Source organism: Anopheles merus, chromosome 3L, assembly GCF_017562075.2.
Source record: "Anopheles merus strain MAF chromosome 3L, AmerM5.1, whole genome shotgun sequence".
Lineage (NCBI taxonomy): Eukaryota > Metazoa > Arthropoda > Insecta > Diptera > Culicidae > Anopheles > Anopheles merus.
The window spans coordinates 35,410,827-35,428,212 of record NC_054085.1 but is presented as its reverse complement, the minus strand read 5'-3'; the positions used below and the strand labels follow the sequence as shown (position 1 = coordinate 35,428,212).

General features: G+C 46.7%; 3 protein-coding genes and 1 long non-coding RNA gene across 5 annotated transcripts; 2 read left to right on the top strand and 2 right to left on the bottom strand.

The window, feature by feature from the left end:
- The first annotated feature begins 1,594 nt into the window (after positions 1–1,594).
- Positions 1,595–8,379, top strand: LOC121600554 (calpain-B-like). 2 transcript variants are annotated; one of them, XM_041929251.1, is made up of 6 exons: positions 1,596–2,284; positions 5,397–6,932; positions 7,105–7,164; positions 7,251–7,638; positions 7,710–8,036; positions 8,113–8,379. In XM_041929251.1, exons 1-6 carry the CDS (start codon positions 2,078–2,080, stop codon positions 8,196–8,198), a joined length of 2,604 nt encoding a protein of 867 aa, XP_041785185.1. In that variant the 5' UTR covers positions 1,596–2,077; the 3' UTR covers positions 8,199–8,379. The 2 variants fall into 2 exon arrangements, with proteins under 2 accessions (XP_041785186.1, XP_041785185.1); XM_041929252.1 differs by lacking the exon at positions 7,105–7,164 and having other exon boundaries at positions 1,595–2,284.
- Positions 2,294–5,390, top strand: LOC121600556. Its single transcript, XR_006005842.1, has 3 exons — positions 2,294–3,193; positions 3,278–3,601; positions 3,667–5,390. It is a non-coding gene; the product is annotated as an uncharacterized LOC121600556 (long non-coding RNA).
- Positions 8,380–8,439: 60 nt separating the features above from the next.
- On the bottom strand, positions 8,440–13,100 carry LOC121600555 (calpain-A-like). The gene is made up of 4 exons (XM_041929253.1): positions 12,019–13,100; positions 10,215–10,889; positions 8,669–10,145; positions 8,440–8,597 (listed from the first exon to the last, which is right to left on the bottom strand). Exons 1-4 carry the CDS (start codon positions 12,139–12,141, stop codon positions 8,572–8,574), a joined length of 2,301 nt encoding a protein of 766 aa, XP_041785187.1. The 5' UTR covers positions 12,142–13,100; the 3' UTR covers positions 8,440–8,571.
- A 2,107-nt stretch (positions 13,101–15,207) lies between these two features.
- On the bottom strand, positions 15,208–16,135 carry LOC121599837. The gene is made up of 2 exons (XM_041927924.1): positions 16,055–16,135; positions 15,208–15,937 (listed from the first exon to the last, which is right to left on the bottom strand). Exon 2 carries the CDS (start codon positions 15,909–15,911, stop codon positions 15,231–15,233), a length of 681 nt encoding a protein of 226 aa, XP_041783858.1. The 5' UTR covers positions 15,912–15,937; positions 16,055–16,135; the 3' UTR covers positions 15,208–15,230.
- Between the last annotated feature and the right edge of the window lie 1,251 nt (positions 16,136–17,386).

Genomic DNA, 17,386 nt, shown 5'->3' with positions numbered 1-17,386 from the left:
GGTCGAGTTTTCCCTTCACATAAAGATAATGTTTTGGTTTCTTTTTTTTTTCTTTGTAGAATTTAATGAACATGTGTTTTTCTTTTTTACAGCAAAAGATTATATAGTGTTTAAATATAGTGTCGACGACAGAGGGCAACCATCGCTTTTATGATGGCGATAACTTCATTTCCTGCAACGCAACCCTTCTGCTTCTGCACCGCAAGCAAATGATGACGGCAGATGAGGTTTTATCCGTTTTAGTTATTATTTCTTCAAATTTATGCGAAATTGTAACCCAGATTTGCTGGCACCGTTTGAAAGGAGACCTTTTGAAGGGTGGGGGTTTCAACTTCAAAGGAAGGTTTCGTTCCTACTTCTGCAATATGGATTTGCGAAAAAGCACACACACACACACACACCGTCGTATCGGAAATAGCAAGAAATACAAAACACTTTTAACGTTCTCCGTTTTGAAAGAAAACTAAGCGCGCCAATCAAACGACGTGTGATGGACGAGGCGCGGCGTCTCGTGTTGCATAGAAAGCGAGTTCTCCGTTTCTTTTCACGCCTCCTTCCTTTCTCTAGTGCTATGGTCTTTAGCAAAGCCACCATCACACGGCCAGTTGACGCCCGTGAACTTGATGGTTTTCTTTTTGGTGAGCGCGCTGTGTTGCAAGGGAAATAGAAGGCCACAAGGCGGCAGAGAAGGTTGGGAGGTAAATGGTAGGTGGGAGGGACGAATTTATGACAGTCGCATGTCGCCGCATAGTAGTTCACCCCATCGACCGGTTGGTGAAAAATGCAGTGTGGCTTTCAATGTATTACATTGATATTGGTTGCTATTTCACGTTTAATGTTTGACTCTTTCTTACGTTTATGTATTTCATTGAGTTTTGTACGCTGTATTATCTACCTTTCATTATTATTTTCTTTGTTTTGAGTTTTAATGTATTTAACTGTTCATTATTGCTATCTTTTGTTGACTGTTTGGTTCTTTTTTTTCATAAGTACTTTACTACTTTACTTTATTTTATATCATTCATTATTACTTTCTTTGCTTTGATTTTGTTTGCGTTTGTTTTTTGGTGTTCTTAAAAGTTCATTTTTATGTTTTATTTACATTTTTGTACTTCTCTTGTTTTCTCTTATTTTGTTATTATTGCACTCGTTTTTCATAGATTTTATAATATTTTTAGTTTGGTTTCTTTATTACTTTACCTTAGTTATCAGCTTGTTCTTCTATTTGTTTGGAGCTTTATGGTGTTTATTGTTGTTTATTCCTTGTCTGTGTAATATTATCTCTTATCATATTAAAACGTATTTCTTATTACTATATTTGTTAACAAATTTATACTCTAACTATCGTGTTTATTTCTTAGTTCGACCAACAAATTGAAGTAAATAAAGAAAAGAATTCCCACGCATAATAAGAAACTTACTCCACCAGCATTTGATCCCCGTAACCTTGCCACTTGCAAACAGCTAATCTAAACGGCTATTATCAACAATTAAAGACCGTTAATCATATCGGCTGAACTCTTCCAATGAACCGCCACCGGAACCCGAACGAGCGATCATCTAATCAAGTACTCATTGCACGTGTGTTGTGATGGAGTCGGCGCTTCTGGCGCACCTCTGTTCATTCCCGAACACCAAACTGACAACAACAGCACCCAAATCAGGAACCGCTTGTATTTGGCCACATAAAAGAAGAAAGAAAGCAATAAAAGCCAAGACGTGAATCTGCCGAATCTTTGTTCATTCATTCGTACGAACAGAAGCAAGGCGAAAGGATGAAAAGTGAACACGCGAACTCGCACGAAAGCGCCCCCCCGAACAGTGAACTGATCCCGAGCGGGTGTTGTGAGCGCGATTTCAAATACATTGCGCGCATACTTCGATGCCGGGTTTCAGTTCGCAATCGTACGCCGGTTAGGGCGGATGTGTACCGCACGGGGCATCAGATAACGCGCATTGAAAGTGTTTCGCGCGATCGCGTCCCCGCAGTTTATCTCTGTGTTGTGTTGTTGCGGGCGGGTGGTAGCAAGCCGAATAGAATTGAAGCTTGAACCGTGTGTTTATCGTGAGCGTCAATATGCCAGCCATAACGAGGACCGGCAACCGGCCGAACGAGGAGCTGCTAAAGGCAACGCGCCGGTCCACCCAAAGGGGCATCGCAACATCCCCAACAACGACGACGACCACCAGCAGCAGCAGTAGCCGCATCACGACGACACTGGTCAAACCGACGCTCCACCAGTCCCGTACGCGCTTCATGCCGATCGAGTTTGACCGCAATGGTGTAAGTGAAGGGATTGGGATGCGACCCGCGAATGTGTGTCAGAGTTTGGTGTGCAATTACAAGAAAAGTGTCTCAACGAAGCGGGGGGAAACACTCAGAACGGAACGGTGTATAACAGTCGGTGCAAAATTCAAATTTAAATTTAGCCTTTTTCGCACCGAAGAAGTAGCGCACATGCGGTGCCAATGGAAGACACGGTTCTCATGGCATGCTTCAAGTAGAGCATGTTTATTGAGGCCTTGTGCCCTGTGTCTGATATCCTCGAAACTGGCCTTCCAACCGTGCAATTGTTCTGCAAACTGCAACGCCGTTTTACGACCTTCATAGTCCAAAGCCGACAAACCATGACCGTCGGCCAGGAAGTGAACGAAGCATCTACGCAAGTCGAGCGATATGATGACGATAAATGGCACACAAAAAAGCTAACAAACAGAAACCTTCCATGCGAGAACCATGCGGGCGCCCCGAAAATGTTTATTCATCCATTGTCGAGTTGGGTTCTTCGTCGCACGCTCCGGATTCTGTGGTTGCTTTATCGCGTTGGAGAAGGTTCTGCCCGTGCCTACTTCGTTCTCCGTTCGGCATGGAACCGGTTTCGTTTTTGGAGTTTCTGGGGTTTATTACGCCCTTCGCTGTGGGAAGAAACTGGACCACAAAGAACAAGATGCAAGAAGCATCGGAGCATGGAACATGCTTTTGTAATGCTCGCCTATTTGCTTGCGGTGCTCGTTTGTTCTGAGTGACCTTTTCGTGGCTTATCATCAGCGTGTGTGTTGCGGTTTGCGATGATTACGATGATCGCTTTTTTGCGTAATCTTCAGAAGAACCTTTTTTTTTTTAAGTGGTTTCCCGTTCCAAATAATTCCAAATCAAAAACTTCTGTTTTGATTCGCTTCATTGAATGTTAGCGTACGTACGATTTATCGCACCTCTCCCCACGCCGTGTTGACAAGACGACGCTAACTAACCTGTCACATCCCCACATGCCGGTAGTGAACGCAGCAAGCGTTGACGCTTCGTTCGTGTACGACAACACTCTACCGGTGTTTGTTTATTTGTTTTGTCTTTTTAATTTGTACAGCAAACGCCTCGCCATTGTGACTGGGGGAAAAGGCGAAGGTTTCGGTGTGGGAATTTCAATGCCGTTTGATTTTTCCTGCTCGTCACTGGAATTCTGTGCCGTTCATATTAAAGGAAGGTACAGCAATCTGTTACTGGAATACTGGAAAATCCCGGCGGAACGAGTTCACGGGTTTGTTGCCGTCCCTGAGTCACAAGCAGCTCTACTCGCGGAAGGGTTGAACCCCAATCAACATTGTAACTTGTAAAACTGCGTCAGACAGCCGAGCAAACTATTTCTTTATGTTTTATTACCATTCCAGTGGAACGAATCGATTAACGGTGCAATTAACGCACAGCATGGAGCGGAAACACAAAGACACACGTAACACAGTGTCGGGCGGCAACAGGTTGGCTTTTGCAGCGCTTATCGAACGCTTGTGTTTGAACTTTGATAAAGAAAACATCTTTTTGTCGCCGCCGATTTGAGCTCAATTGGCAGGGGTTTTGCTTAGTAGAGACAGCAAGACGGCACACGGCAGTTGGCGACAAGACGGATCGATACTTTCCGGCGTTCGGGTGATGATAATAATGCGTGTCTCTACAGTTTGCGCCACAAAGACGCGTGTTTGCTTTTGTTGAACGCTAGACACGATGTCATGCCCGTTGTTCGTTGTAGTTTGGATGACTTGGGTGACACTAGTAGCGATGTAAGTGGGGGATAGTTATGCGCTGATGATGCACAAAGAGCTCGCTAGCGTTTACTGGAGCCAATTACTACTCTCTACGGCGATCAACAGACAACAATGATAGCAGACTGTCTTTTTTTCTAATATGAAAGACACTTACCTGTAGAACAGAATTCCATATGATTGAATCACACGCAAAAAGTCGGAGTCTTTTGTGAAGGGATCTTTGTTTGGGGGTGCGATTTTCGTTTCTTTATTGCATCCAGTTTGCTCTTTCCCTTTGTTTGTGTGGGCCAAAATAACCGTGAACGGTCACGACCTAACCCAATGATTTTTGTTGTATCTGACGACGACGACGACAAGCGTACAGTTTAGTGTCTAGGTTAATACTTGCAAGGTCGGGTTTAATGTTCCAAAAATTACAAAGGAATGTCCTGCATCGAACTTGAAACATCTCATGTGCTCCAATCCCATCAAATAACTAACAAAAAGATCCATTATGCTGCGAGTAGTAGTGACGTTACTAAAAATAAAACTACCCGCTGACCGTATTCCAAATGAACAGTAGTACTTTGCACTACAGAGTCGTCCGTTCCAAGATCGTTCGTGGGAGTTTATGAAGATTGCTTTATTTTTGTTTTCGTTTCAAGTGACCCTAATAACAAGTGAAAACAATCTCTTACTTGGGTAGGCTTGAGTAGGATCAAAAGAACGTTGTTTTTCTTCGGGAATTCATATAAACGGCACGTGAAAAACATTTGATTCAATTTTTGAATTTGATTTTAACACCATTACAGAGGGAAATGGCACAGTAAAATCAGGTTAGTCGTTGTTAACAAGCGTTAAAACACATGTTCAACATGTGGTACTATAAATGGCTTGTCATGTAGGGCGCGACATGTTCTCTTTTTTATAGACCAGAGCTGGAAATGTGCTCCCATGTGGAGTTGGACCGATTTTGTGTTCCACAAAGAGAAAAGAAACATATTGGAAAATGGGATATAATGAATAGTATATCAACAAGAAGAAATACATCGAAGAAGCGAAGGAAATACCAATTGGAATTAAAGGCAAATCCACCAACATTAATTTTACAAGCATTCAAATTAAATGCAATTAGAAGTTGAGCGGACATAAGCACTTTATCCGGGTCAACCACTTCCTTGGCAATTTGATCCGACATTCTTCCCTGAATCGCTTTCACACCCACCGGGTGGCATTTAATGTAATTAATTTTCGCATCGACCACCGTCACGCAAGGACAGCCGAGGCACACCCCAAACTCTGACACCTGACGGTCTGAGGTAGGTCGACAAAACAACGAAATTACCCACTTTTTCCCCCTTTCAACTTCGCATCCACAGCGTGCCTACCCGAAGCCCGATCCGCAGCGACCGGCGTACGTGCAGGACTACTACAAGCTGCGCACGGACTGTCTCCGGGCGGGCAAGCTGTTCGAGGATCCGGAGTTCCCCGCCGACGATAGTTCGCTGCACTTTTCCTCCTTTGCCGGCCGCCAGTCCCAGTACAAGTGGTTGCGACCGCACGAAATCAGCCCGGACGCGGTGTTCGATGTGGATGGGTTTTCCCGCTTCGACATCCAGCAGGGACTGCTGGGGGATTGTTGGTTGCTGGCGGCGGCCGCTAATCTTACCACCTTCCCGGTGCTGTTTAGCCGTGTCGTGCCGGATGATAACGATCGTATCCAGGGCGGTCGGAAGGGAGTGGACTATGCTGGTATCTTTCACTTTCGTTTCTGGCGCTTCGGTCAGTGGTACGATGTGGTGGTGGATGATCGACTACCGACGATACGAGGCCAGTTGGTGTACATCAAATCCTCCACGAAGCATGAGTTCTGGAGCGCCCTGTTGGAGAAGGCGTACGCGAAGCTGTTCGGGTCGTATGAGGCCCTGTCCGGTGGATCTGCAAGCGAAGCGATGGAAGACTTTACCGGTGGCTTGACGGAGGGATACGAGATGAAGGACGCTCCCGAGGGGCTGTTCGAGATGATCGAGAAAGGATGCAACAACTACGCGATGTTTGCGTGCAGCATTGAGGCGGGAGCGGGGGAGATGGAGCAGGTCACGCCGCAGGGTCTGGTGAAGGGCCATGCGTACTCCATCACGAAAGCGCAAGCGGTGGATATTGAGACGCCACGGGTGAAAGGGAAGATACAGCTGCTCCGGCTGCGCAATCCGTGGGGCAATGAGAACGAATGGAACGGGGCGTGGAGTGACAAGTCGCCCGAGTGGCGCTTCATCAACGAGGACACGAAGCGCTCGATCGGGCTGACGTTCGAGGTGGATGGGGAGTTTTGGATGTCCTTTCCGGACTTTCGCAAGTACTTCGATCGGGTGGAGATGTGCCACCTCAGCCCGGACTGTCCGATCGCCCTGCAGGAGAGTCGGTTCGCGTGGAGGCAGTGCGCGTTCGAGGGAGAGTGGGTGCTGGGCAGTACGGCCGGTGGGTGCCGCAACTATCCGGACACGTTCTGGCACAACCCACAGTACGTGATCCGGCTCGATGATCCCGATGCGGACGATGAGGCGAAGCTGTGCACGCTGATCGTGTCGTTGATACAGAAGAATCGACGCTCGAAGCGGAATAAGGGCATCACGTGTCTTACGATCGGGTTCGCGATCTACCGGGTGGAGCCGAGTGATCTTCAGCGGAAGCCACTGCCGAGAGAGTTCTTCACGTCGCATCTGTCGGCGGCCAAGTCGACGTTTATTAATCTGCGCGAGGTTACGTGTCGGTTCCGGTTGCCGCCCGGATCGTACGTGATCATACCGTCGACGTTTGAGCCGAACGAGGAGGGCGAGTTTATGATCCGGGTGTTCTCGGAGTGTGCGGCCAACATGCAGGAGAACGATAGTGCGATCGGAGTTGGTACACCGACGGTAAGTAGCACTGGGGAAAACAGGTTTTGGTTAATGTTTGTGGTGCTTGTGGAATGAAGAATGCGGGTAGATGATCATCACTGTGTAAACATCATAAGTGCACTACTACTTCCAAGCATAATTGCATCTGTATGAACTACATCACTCTTGTAAATAACATTACCTCTCTAAGGATCCATCACCATCCAAACCTTCAGCTGGAGTTGGTCCACCATCTAAGCCTTCGCCCAAAGTAAGTGTTATACACATGTTTGATGTTCTCTTCAATGTGTCCTACTTCAGTATTCACACTAATGATCCTCTCTAACCTTATTGTAGGACGTAGACACGGGAGTTACTGACGCACAGCGTGCCACCATGGAGCGGCTCTTCATCGAGGTGGCCGGCGAGGACGGTGAAGTCGACTGGATGGAGCTGAAGCTGGTGCTTGATCGTTGCTTCCGCGAAGACATCGTCAAAGCATCCCGTGGTATCTCCCGCACGTATCAAAGCACCCGAACGACTCCACTGGAAAAGCAACAATCAGTGGCCGGCACAGCTTCGGCCGCCATCTCCCAGACGAGCCTGGAGCGAAGCCTGTGCGGTATGTGGAGTACACTGCAGAACCTGTTCCGGGATATTGCCGGTGGAGACAACAGCCCGCCGGCAGCGGCTAACGGAGAGCGTCGCGAGCTGATGAGAAGTGAAAACGTCACCCAAGTGCATGGTAGGATGTTCTGGAGCAGTGATCTTCACACTAAGATCTTCTTAATTACTGTCTGTCTTTCTATTTTCCAGCGGATCCATCCAATCCAGGCTTTTCGAAGGATGCGTGCCGTTCGATGGTGGCCATGCTGGATGAGGACGGCTCTGGTAAGCTGGGACTGGCCGAATTCCAGAAGCTGCTGGCTGATATCGCCCGCTGGAAGGGTGTGTTCAAGCAGTACGATACCGATCAGAGTGGCCGGATCAGTCCGTTTGAGCTGCGGGCAGCGCTACAGTCGGCGGGCTACACGCTGAACAATCACATCATCAACATGCTGATGCATCGGTACGGCTCGAAGGAGGGTGAGATATGGTTCGACGACTTCATTACCTGTGCCGTGAAGATCCGGACCATGTTTGGTAGGTTGAATGAGGGAGCTGTTGTTGGATTGTTGGAATGTTGGATGATCTTAATGCTGTGCTCTCATTTACACAGACATCTTCAGAGCGCGGGATCTAAGCAACAGGAATGAGGCTCGCTTCACGCTGGAGGAATGGATCACGAAAACGATCTACTCGTAAAGTACGAAGGAAGTTTGTTATCAAATTATACGGACCAGTGGAAAATGCGTGACATAGTCACCACATGACCCCTGCACAACTGTAATCGTAAATGTTTGCTGAAACTCTGTGTTCGGTGTATTTGCAAGTACACATTAAAGTTAATGTTTTGAATGTCGTCTCAAAGACGAGGATAAATGTACGATCAAATCGAATATCTTGAAGTGTTTGCCTGGGAAAGAATAATGTTCGGAGGTATTGCTGAATTGAAATAAGCTCTACAGAAGCGGTTTATTCGATGAGGATACGGTAAAGAGATACGGAAAGGAGCGTACGGATTAAAGTCATGTTAGGGCGCATGTTATGGCATCGTTGGTTCCACGGTTGATCTTCCTCAAGCGGCGTCCCGGTGTATGACATCTGCAAGCGAGGTAAGCATCAAACTCAAAATCCTGCTATAATTTCTCCAAATTCTTCATTGTAGGACTCACCTATCGCATGACGACACTCGGCCGCACACAGCACATACTCGATCAGCTCGATCTGCGGTCGGTTCAGCTCCACCATCAACCGCTGCAACCGGCACAGGATGCGATTGTTCGTGTTAAAGCCGGAAGATCGTAGCGCATGGCGCAGCTCACGCCGATCCAACGTGCCACTGCCATCCATATCGTACAGCCGGAACACCGACTCCCACTGATACACATCCCGTGCGATCGTACGGAACTGTTCGTACCCGATCGTATCCTGCCCATCAGCAATGCGCCCCATCAGAAGTTTCACAATCCGCTCCAGCTCCTCCCGATGGGCTTTATCTTCCTGTACGAGCGGCTCCCCCGCTCGACGACTCTTCCTTACTGCCGATTGTATCCAAAAGCACGCACAAAGCTGCAGCACACAGGAGTAGAACTTCCTCCACGGAGAAGAACCACCGCTCGGCTGCTGTTTCGGTTGTGCCCGCTTCGGAACGTTCGGGCGGAAAAACTGTTCCCACAGAATGTCACACAAACTGGGTGTGTTGAGCAGTTGCTTATCTCCCTCTGCACGATTGTAGAATGCATTTGCGAGCAGTGCCCACCGTGGTGTGTCGAAGAACTTCCCCTGCTCGGTGATACGATCGTCCAGCGTGCCGAAGCAAAGCGTTGCATCGTTCTCACACAGTGTGTTCCCACGGGCGGTAAAGATCCGAAGCAGATAGTCACCCTCCTCCCCCGGCTCGAACGTTGAAGGAATGACGAGATACAGGCCAGCGTCCAGCGTTAATCGGCAGCTGATTTCACGCGCATTGATAAAAATCGATCCACCAACGATCGCGTGATCGTGGTGCTGGAAGAACTCCCTCGGGACGGGCTTTTGGCGCAGATCCTCCACCGTCACCCTGTACACGGTGAACCCGATCGTGAGGCTTGGAAGGGAATCGGCCCGGCGATACTTTTGCATCAGTGCAATCACCACACCGGAACCCGTTGTACCATCCTGCACGTGGATCGTGTACTGGGGATTCAGCGGAAATGTGTCCAGGAAGGAGATGTTCCCTCCGGCCGTCGTGTCCCGGATCCACTGACCGTCCAGTGCACTTAACTCCCAGCGATAGCGACGGGTAGAGGATGTTCGATCCCCAGCACCATCTTCCTCAATGCTGTGCAGCTCTGGCGAGAGATGGCAAACCTCCAGCCGGTCAAAGTGTTTCATAAAGTCGACCAGTTCGATCCAAAACTCGCCATCGTTTTCAACCGTCAGCCCCACGCGCTTCCTTTCCGCCTGGTTGAGGGACTTCCACTCCCGGGATTTGTCGCTCCAGCGGCCATTCCACTCGATGCCGGTGCCCCACGGGTTGCGGATGCGAAGCAAACGGATGTCCTCGCTACCGCTCACTAAGCCGGGGATGCTGCACACCTTAGTGATGGAGTAGGAATGGCCCCGCAAAAGACCTTCCTTGGTGGCAACGTTCTCACCCGTTGGATCACTCTGAAACGAAGGTAAAGGACGCTTAAAAAGTGCAAAAAAGTTCCACAAAACATCTCGCAAACTCCTCACCTTCAAGTTGCAGGCAAACAGTGACCCCATCTCGGACCCACTGCGCAAGATATCCCACAGCTGGTCCTCCTGCCCGTCGGCCATCTGTTTCGGTTGATAAAACTCCGTCAGTCCCCCGGTCAGGTCCTGCATTGCTTCCCGTGCCGTACCGCCGTCAAGCGCACCGTACGAACCGTAAAACTTTGCGTACGCTTTCTCCAGCAGTGCACTCCAGTACTCGTCCCCGTTAGCCGACCTGCCAAACAGCAACTTCCCCGTGGCGTCCGTCGGCAGTCGATCGTCAATCACCACCTCCACCCACTGGCCAAACTCCCAGAAGCGAAAGTGAAACGCACCGGCGTACTGCTGCTCCTCCTGGAAGCTATTATCTTCCGGCAGTACGCGCCGAAACAGCCACGGATGGGAGGTCAGATTGGTGGTGGCCGTTAGCAGCCAGCAGTCGTTCAACGCTCCTTGGCAGATGTCCAGCCGGGAGGCACCATCGATGAAGAACCGGGCGGTTGGGGTAAGCTCTTTCGGGCGTTTCCAGCGCACGTTGGTGAACTTGGGCATACCGATCGAGGCATCCGTTGCGGGAAAGTCGGGATCTTCGAAGAGACGGCCCTCGGATAGGCATTGCTGCCGGAGGGTGTAGAAGTGTTGGTGATGGTTGCTGATGGTGGAGTTGTATCTGGGCTGGAAGGTATTGAGAAATCGGTGGTTGCTTTGATGACTATGATCAAGGGCGCTGATCGACGGCGTTGCAGTGTTTGGACAAGTGTTTCCTTTGTTTCTGTGTTGGATTAGTCATCGTGGGGTTTGAGCTCTTGGTTCTTACAATGCCTTTGTCTAAGTTTTAACGCAAATTTTCCAATTAATGCCCCAACACATTGATTACGTCAGCTCAAATGGCTAAAGATTATTTCTTAGTTTTTTTCATGTCCTTTCCCGATAATTACCCGCAAACTGGCATAGCACATTCAGGGCAATCGATTGTTAAAAATATCAAAACAGTTTAAAATGACTGAGGAAATTATGTTTTTTAAAGAGGAATTCAATTACTTATGATTTCGTTCATAAAACTTCTTGCTTAAAGCTTATTTCGTTATAAATGTATCGATAAACTTCATCATTTTTGAGAACATTTTCTAATGAGCTTTTGAATCGTAAATTATTTGAAATTTTAGAGTCATATTGTCCAATCAATCATCCGATCTTTGACCACCTGTTTGACTACGTTTTTTTCTAAAGATATCATGCATAATTTATAATATTGTTCAGCGTCAACCACAGTTGGAGTTGAAGAGACGAACCCCATTGTGAAAATCGATAAGCGACCAATAGCTTGATTCGCTTTTTGAGACTTTGATCCAAAAAAACGCGAAATTTGATCTCCCAGCAAGAAGAGAAACGAGCACGCGGTGACGTGTGGCCATCCGATTCGACTGCTTTCATCGTTAGTGAGCCCGAAAATCACATATAAGCCAGTAAAAACTCTAAGTTTTTTTCTAAGTTCTAAGCAAAGCAAATCACATACCAAAACCCCCGGGAAACATAAACAAAGCGCTCAAACGATCGAATTCGTTCGACAAACATGCTGGCGATAAGGGGCCCACTTTACCACTAACCCTGACCTCAGTGCAGCGCTGTAACTAAATACAGCGTGTGTGTGCGCGAAAAAAAGGGTTCCAGTGATAAGGGAATTCGAAGCGGGTATGAGACCTTTTTTTTACAACTTTCTCCTCGGAATGCTATGCCCTTCACCCCTTCACTGATAACCATGATCTCAATTTTCAATTCAATTTCACGGTGTGACTCTTCTTACCTCATCATTTTCAAACGTAACGGGCAAAAAGCGTGTCGAGGAGCGGGAACTGCCGAACGGTACAGATGGGCCTTTGACATGTGCGCTGGTTGAATTAGGCGTGGGACACGCCTGCGCCGCCATTATCGTAACCACGTGGAGTTGCACTTTACACCGAAAACTGAGAGCGCTCTTCACATACTGTTTATCAGTGCGATCTTCTTTAACTAACGATCGTTTAACCTCGGCACTTCTGTGTGTATGTGTGTTCACGGTTAATTAACGGCAATGTCTTCTGCTGTACGCAAAGTGGATGAATGTTGTTTGCACACTTCAACTGTTTGATTGCCACTACGCGAACGATTCGCATAACTGCGCCCATCGAGTATACGCATATCGTCTTATCATTGAGAGAATGAGAAAGCGATACACTTGTTTACCGAACAACCCCTCAGCTCTCTTGCACGGTGGCTGTTGTTAGTAGAATGTCGTCGTTCCCTTTCTCGTTCTTGTGATGTGTCACGACGATGCACTGTGCGTGACAAGTGCTCACACTTCCGGCGTGTATGTACGCACCAACACTGGCGGAAGGTAATCCACCTTGGAGAAGCGGCAGGTCAGGATGACCCTGTTAAACTACCGGTGCAACTGCATCGGTCACACTGTTGCACCATATGGAACGGGGCCGTGTATGGGGCCGCGTTTTTCCTCCATTGTAACTCTATTTACGATTTACGGCTCTATCACCAAAGCGGGGTGACACTAAACACACCGTCTGCCTCCCCGGTATGGCTTTAAAAGCAAAGGGGCTTCTTCGATTAGATCGAAACTTCAAAACGCCGCACCAGCAGCTCCGGTGCCGACGACCGCAACGTAAAGAATGTTAACCGCGACCACGACCACGGTCAGACAGGTCCACGGCGCACCAACACAACACACACCAGCAGCGCCACCACAAACAACAACCACGAAGGGGTGGAGACGGGGTGGCTTTTAAAAACTAACCTGCCGAGAGAGACGCAATCCTTTTGAATGGGAGAGAATCTGGTGGAGAAACCGGTTCCAGCGTGAGAGAGAGAGAGACCGAACGAGACAGAGAGCACACGAGAGCTGAAGGGCAAATCGTTCGCGGAATAATGTGGCGGGAAGCAGTGCGCCTGCTTTGACGCGTATACTAGCACCATCTGTTGGCCGGTGTCGGTAAGGTACGGTAACCGTTTTTTGTTTAAATTTTGTTCTAGAAACTTATTTGATTATTTGTACATTAAATTTAAAACAATGTTTTTTTAGTTTCTGTTTGCAAAATTGTCTATTTATTACCAAATTTTTCACAACAATCAAAAATATAATATAACATGCTGTTATCATTCATGCGCAGTAGCTGCCATTTTAAACTTTTAAATTTTTAAAAGATACTAAGAGTATGCGACTTAACAACATGCCCGTCATGGGTTCATGCCCCAAATAGACCGTGCCGCCATACGTAGGACTGACTATCCTGCTATCGGGGGAAAATCAATAAGTCACTGAAAACCAACCCCACAAGTGTGTTGGCAGGCCTTGACCGGCATCGGTTGTTGAGCCAAAGAAGAAGAAGAAGAAGAAGAAGAAGAGTATGCAAATAATATCATTGCCTGTAAAACATGTCTTTGTACGTTTCCCGTTCAATTAACATCCTGTTGTGATAGATGGTAATGCACGATTGGGCCGCACATGAACACTTTTGCTGGGAAATCAATCTTTGAATACTTGTTTTTCAACTTTCGTTCCTCAGCGGGCAATGTTGGCTTTCTGTTTTGCTCAAATGCAAAGCAGATTCCAATAAAATCTGAACTCCCATTGCTAACGAGAGCAGTTTTAATATCATCCACACTATCATCCTGCTTCCTGCCCGAGCGATGCTTCCGCACGACGAATGTTATCATCATCCATATCAAACCAGCTACGAAGGATATTATTATCATCAGAGTGTAGGGGCTTCTAAGGGAATAGATTGTTTCAGCATTCCATGAGATCAGCTTAGCAAGAATCGGCTGTCCAAGATCGTACGTGCGATTGTTGATCTTTAGGTTGCGTATGGTTCCTGCAAAACGCTTGCTTTGAGCTACATCCGTGTAGTTAAAAGGTGCACCAAGTTGGTTGAGGTAAATCGAAGAATCGCCGAGACGGAGGATACTGTTGAGGAAGTGCTTCTCGTGTGCATCTCTACTTGTGGAGGATCTCATCTTGTATCCATCCACGATCAGTTGAACCATATCGGGGAAGATCACCATCTCAACGCTGAAGGAGTTGCGTTGTTCGGCGGAGGGATGCCGAAGACGTTCTATGTTTCCTCCAACACCGAACCACAGCACGGGACGCTTTGCAATAAGCTCCAAAGCTAAAAACTCCAAGGCAGGTGCTTCAGGACTATGATCAACGATCCAAGGTCCAATGTACAGTACTAATCCATCTTCCGAGTTTGGAGCAAGCTCCATGATTATGCTCGTAGTATTGCCAGGATCTATCAACGGATAGATTGCATATCCGTTCTCTTCGAAACTGATCTCGATCTTCTCACATTTGGGTCCTTCAAAACCTTTTAGGCACGAGCAGTGATCGTCTACCGGAGATCCTCCATTCAGGCAGGTTATTATCTTCCTATCCACACATTCCTTTTGTACCGTAACGTTCATTCCCGAAAAAGCATTACCCTCAGTGTGGATGGTGATTGGGGTAGACGACACGTGGAGTTTGCTATTGCAGATATGATTCTCGCCACAGGAATTCGGTATACATTCATCGATTCCTACTTTAAGCACTGGGAAACCTACGTCTTGCTCAAGCTTATGCTTTCGACCAGTCAGCACTGTGTTTAAAAATTCTGGAAGGTACATTGAGTCCAACAATCCATGCACGAAGTAGCGTACATTTAGTATCGTTTGATTTGTTTGATCCTTTTCATTTTGTATCGAAAATTGTTGTGGGCAGCCGTGCCGACCCCTGGACTTGCCGTGGCAGTTGCGCTGCCACCGGTCAACGTCCAGGAGGACGACAGTGTGTCACACACACTGTCGCACACACTAAGCAGCGCAAGGCTTAGTGTGTGCCGAGCGCACAGTTAGAGTGTGTTAGCGAGCCGATCGAGCAGGAGCTCTCGGCAGGGGCGCTCGGTGCGGCTGGTGCGCGGCCACCGTACTATTATATTTTAAAGTGTATTGGTTGTTTCGTTTATGTTTTATTTATTATGTACGTTATAAGTGTTTTAATAAAAGTAAAAGTGCAAAACACAACAAAAATATAACCACCTTGTCCTGAGTGACATTCAGTGCGCTGGCGATACTCATCTCCAAACGTTCCTTTGGTGCGGTACTGCTGCCTTTCTCCTTAGTCAAGAGCTGCTCACCAGTTACGTTAAGGAACCGAATGGAGTCACTGCAATCGATATGCTTCTTCACGACTTTCTTAACCGTCACCTTCACTTTTTTAGATATTTTGTACTTTGATGTATCGTTGAACCGCTCAGTCACGATGAAATGTAGTAAGTAGATACCTTCGGGTGTTCCTTCGCGCATCGTGATTATTCCTGTACCACCATTTATCTCGAAGTACCTTCTCGACGCTTGACTAACGGTGTCGTCCCACTGGCATATCTTATCCATATTGCTCGAATCGAAGCTCACTCGTCCTATTGCTGCCTCAGATATCGCACCGTTGTAATTATACACGGTGATATGAGTCAGCACGGACCCTGCCGTCACTTGAACACTTGAATCATGGCTCACTATTTCGTCCATAGTGAACTGGATTGCATGGTCCGAATGAATCTCGTAACCTGTCGCAGCCGCTACGTGAAACATTTGATAGAGCCAACCTATCAACACTAGCTGAATCGATATTAGATGTAGTCGAGGTATAGACAGATTTTTTAACATGTTGTGGCTGCAAATAGAGCTACAAGCTGGTGGGAAGGGAAGGGAAGAGAGAGAGAGAGAGAGAGAGAGAGAGAGAGAGAGAGAGAGCATGGACTGGAATTATTAGAATATGCTATAAATATTCAGTGATAAAATCGACTTACCTGAGCAAGAACGAAATTGTCTTGACGAGTTCTGAATGCTTCCAACGCCAAACACTTACTGTGACGCTGTTTACTTTCGACGCTGTCGATGTCAAGTAGACTCGATAAACAATATCAGTTTTGGAATTTCTTGGAAAAAGATTTTAAATTTACAGGCGGTCCCCGAGATACACGGTACCTCTTACACGCGGATTCGGAGATACGCGGTTTCCTAAATTTGACAGTTCTTTGATAAAATTGTACTGATTTAACACATCTATTGTAAAATGCCAAATAATTTCTGTTTTGATCGGATGTTAAAAACTATTTCAAAAGGTTTGAAGCTGTTATATTCATTCAGAATCATATCAAATAATTAATTAAGTGGCTAAAACCACCCCGTAGTTGCAAATTTACACGAAAATTAGTGATATTTTGGCTAGAAATCACGAGATTCGACTTACGCGGAAATTCGAGATACGCGGTTTTTTACGGCCGTTTTCGGTCCCCATTAACCGTGTATCTCGGGGACCGCCTGTACCTTTTTTCATAATGCATCAAGATAAATGATAGCGCATTCGTGGGAAGCTTATTTTTTATCGCCGAAAGTGCAGTTGCGGCCTGATGCACAAAGTGCATTTACTTTTGCGCATCTTGAACGAATGAAAAATAGAAAAAAAATATGAATCTCATACAAATAACATTATGGTTGAGTAAACAAATTTGAAAAAATTAAAATTGTACCATTCATTTTGGTTAAGAACTAAATTCTTAAGATTCGGAGACACCCGGTTTTCTAAATTTGATAGTAGTTTGAGCAAATTGTACTGATTTGACACATCCATTGTCAAATGCCAAATAATTTCCCTATTCACCGAATGTTTAAAACCATTTCAAAGGGTTTAAAACTGTTAAATTCAGCCAGAATCATCAAATCAAATCAAATCAAATAATCAATGACAAATGCTAAAATCATCCCCTACGTTCAAAATTATACGAAAATTAGTGATATTTCGGCTGGAAATTACGAGATTCGACTTACGCGGAAATTCTAGATACAGGCGGTCCCCGAGATACACGGTTAATGGGGACCGAAAACGGCCGCAAAATACCGCGTATCTCGAATTTCCGCGTAAGTCGAATCTCGTGATTTCCAGCCAAAATATCACTAATTTTCGTGCAATTTTGCAAGTAGGGGGTTGTTTTAGCTACCAAATTGATTATTTGATATGTTTCTACTGAATTGAACAGTTTTTAACCTTTTGAAATGGTATTTCACATTCGATCAATACGGAAATTATTTGGTATTTCACAATGGATGTGTCATCACCGACAAACCGACGTGACACTGGG

What these genes read in the sequence shown, in the direction of transcription:
- LOC121600554 (XM_041929251.1), top strand. Translation starts at nt 2,078, where the DNA reads ATGCCAGCCATAACGAGGACCGGCAACCGGCCGAACGAGGAGCTGCTA. An exon ending in AAACGTCACCCAAGTGCATG is followed by an intron (nt 7,639 to 7,709) that starts GTAGGATGTTCT and finishes TCTATTTTCCAG; the next exon opens with CGGATCCATCCAATCCAGGC. An exon ending in GAAGATCCGGACCATGTTTG is followed by an intron (nt 8,037 to 8,112) that starts GTAGGTTGAATG and finishes TCATTTACACAG; the next exon opens with ACATCTTCAGAGCGCGGGAT.
- LOC121600555 (XM_041929253.1), bottom strand. Translation starts at nt 12,141, where the DNA reads ATGGCGGCGCAGGCGTGTCCCACGCCTAATTCAACCAGCGCACATGTC. An exon ending in TTACGTTTGAAAATGATGAG is followed by an intron (nt 10,890 to 12,018) that starts GTAAGAAGAGTC and finishes AATACCTTCCAG; the next exon opens with CCCAGATACAACTCCACCAT. An exon ending in TGTTTGCCTGCAACTTGAAG is followed by an intron (nt 10,146 to 10,214) that starts GTGAGGAGTTTG and finishes CCTTCGTTTCAG; the next exon opens with AGTGATCCAACGGGTGAGAA.
- LOC121599837 (XM_041927924.1), bottom strand. Translation starts at nt 15,911, where the DNA reads ATGTTAAAAAATCTGTCTATACCTCGACTACATCTAATATCGATTCAG.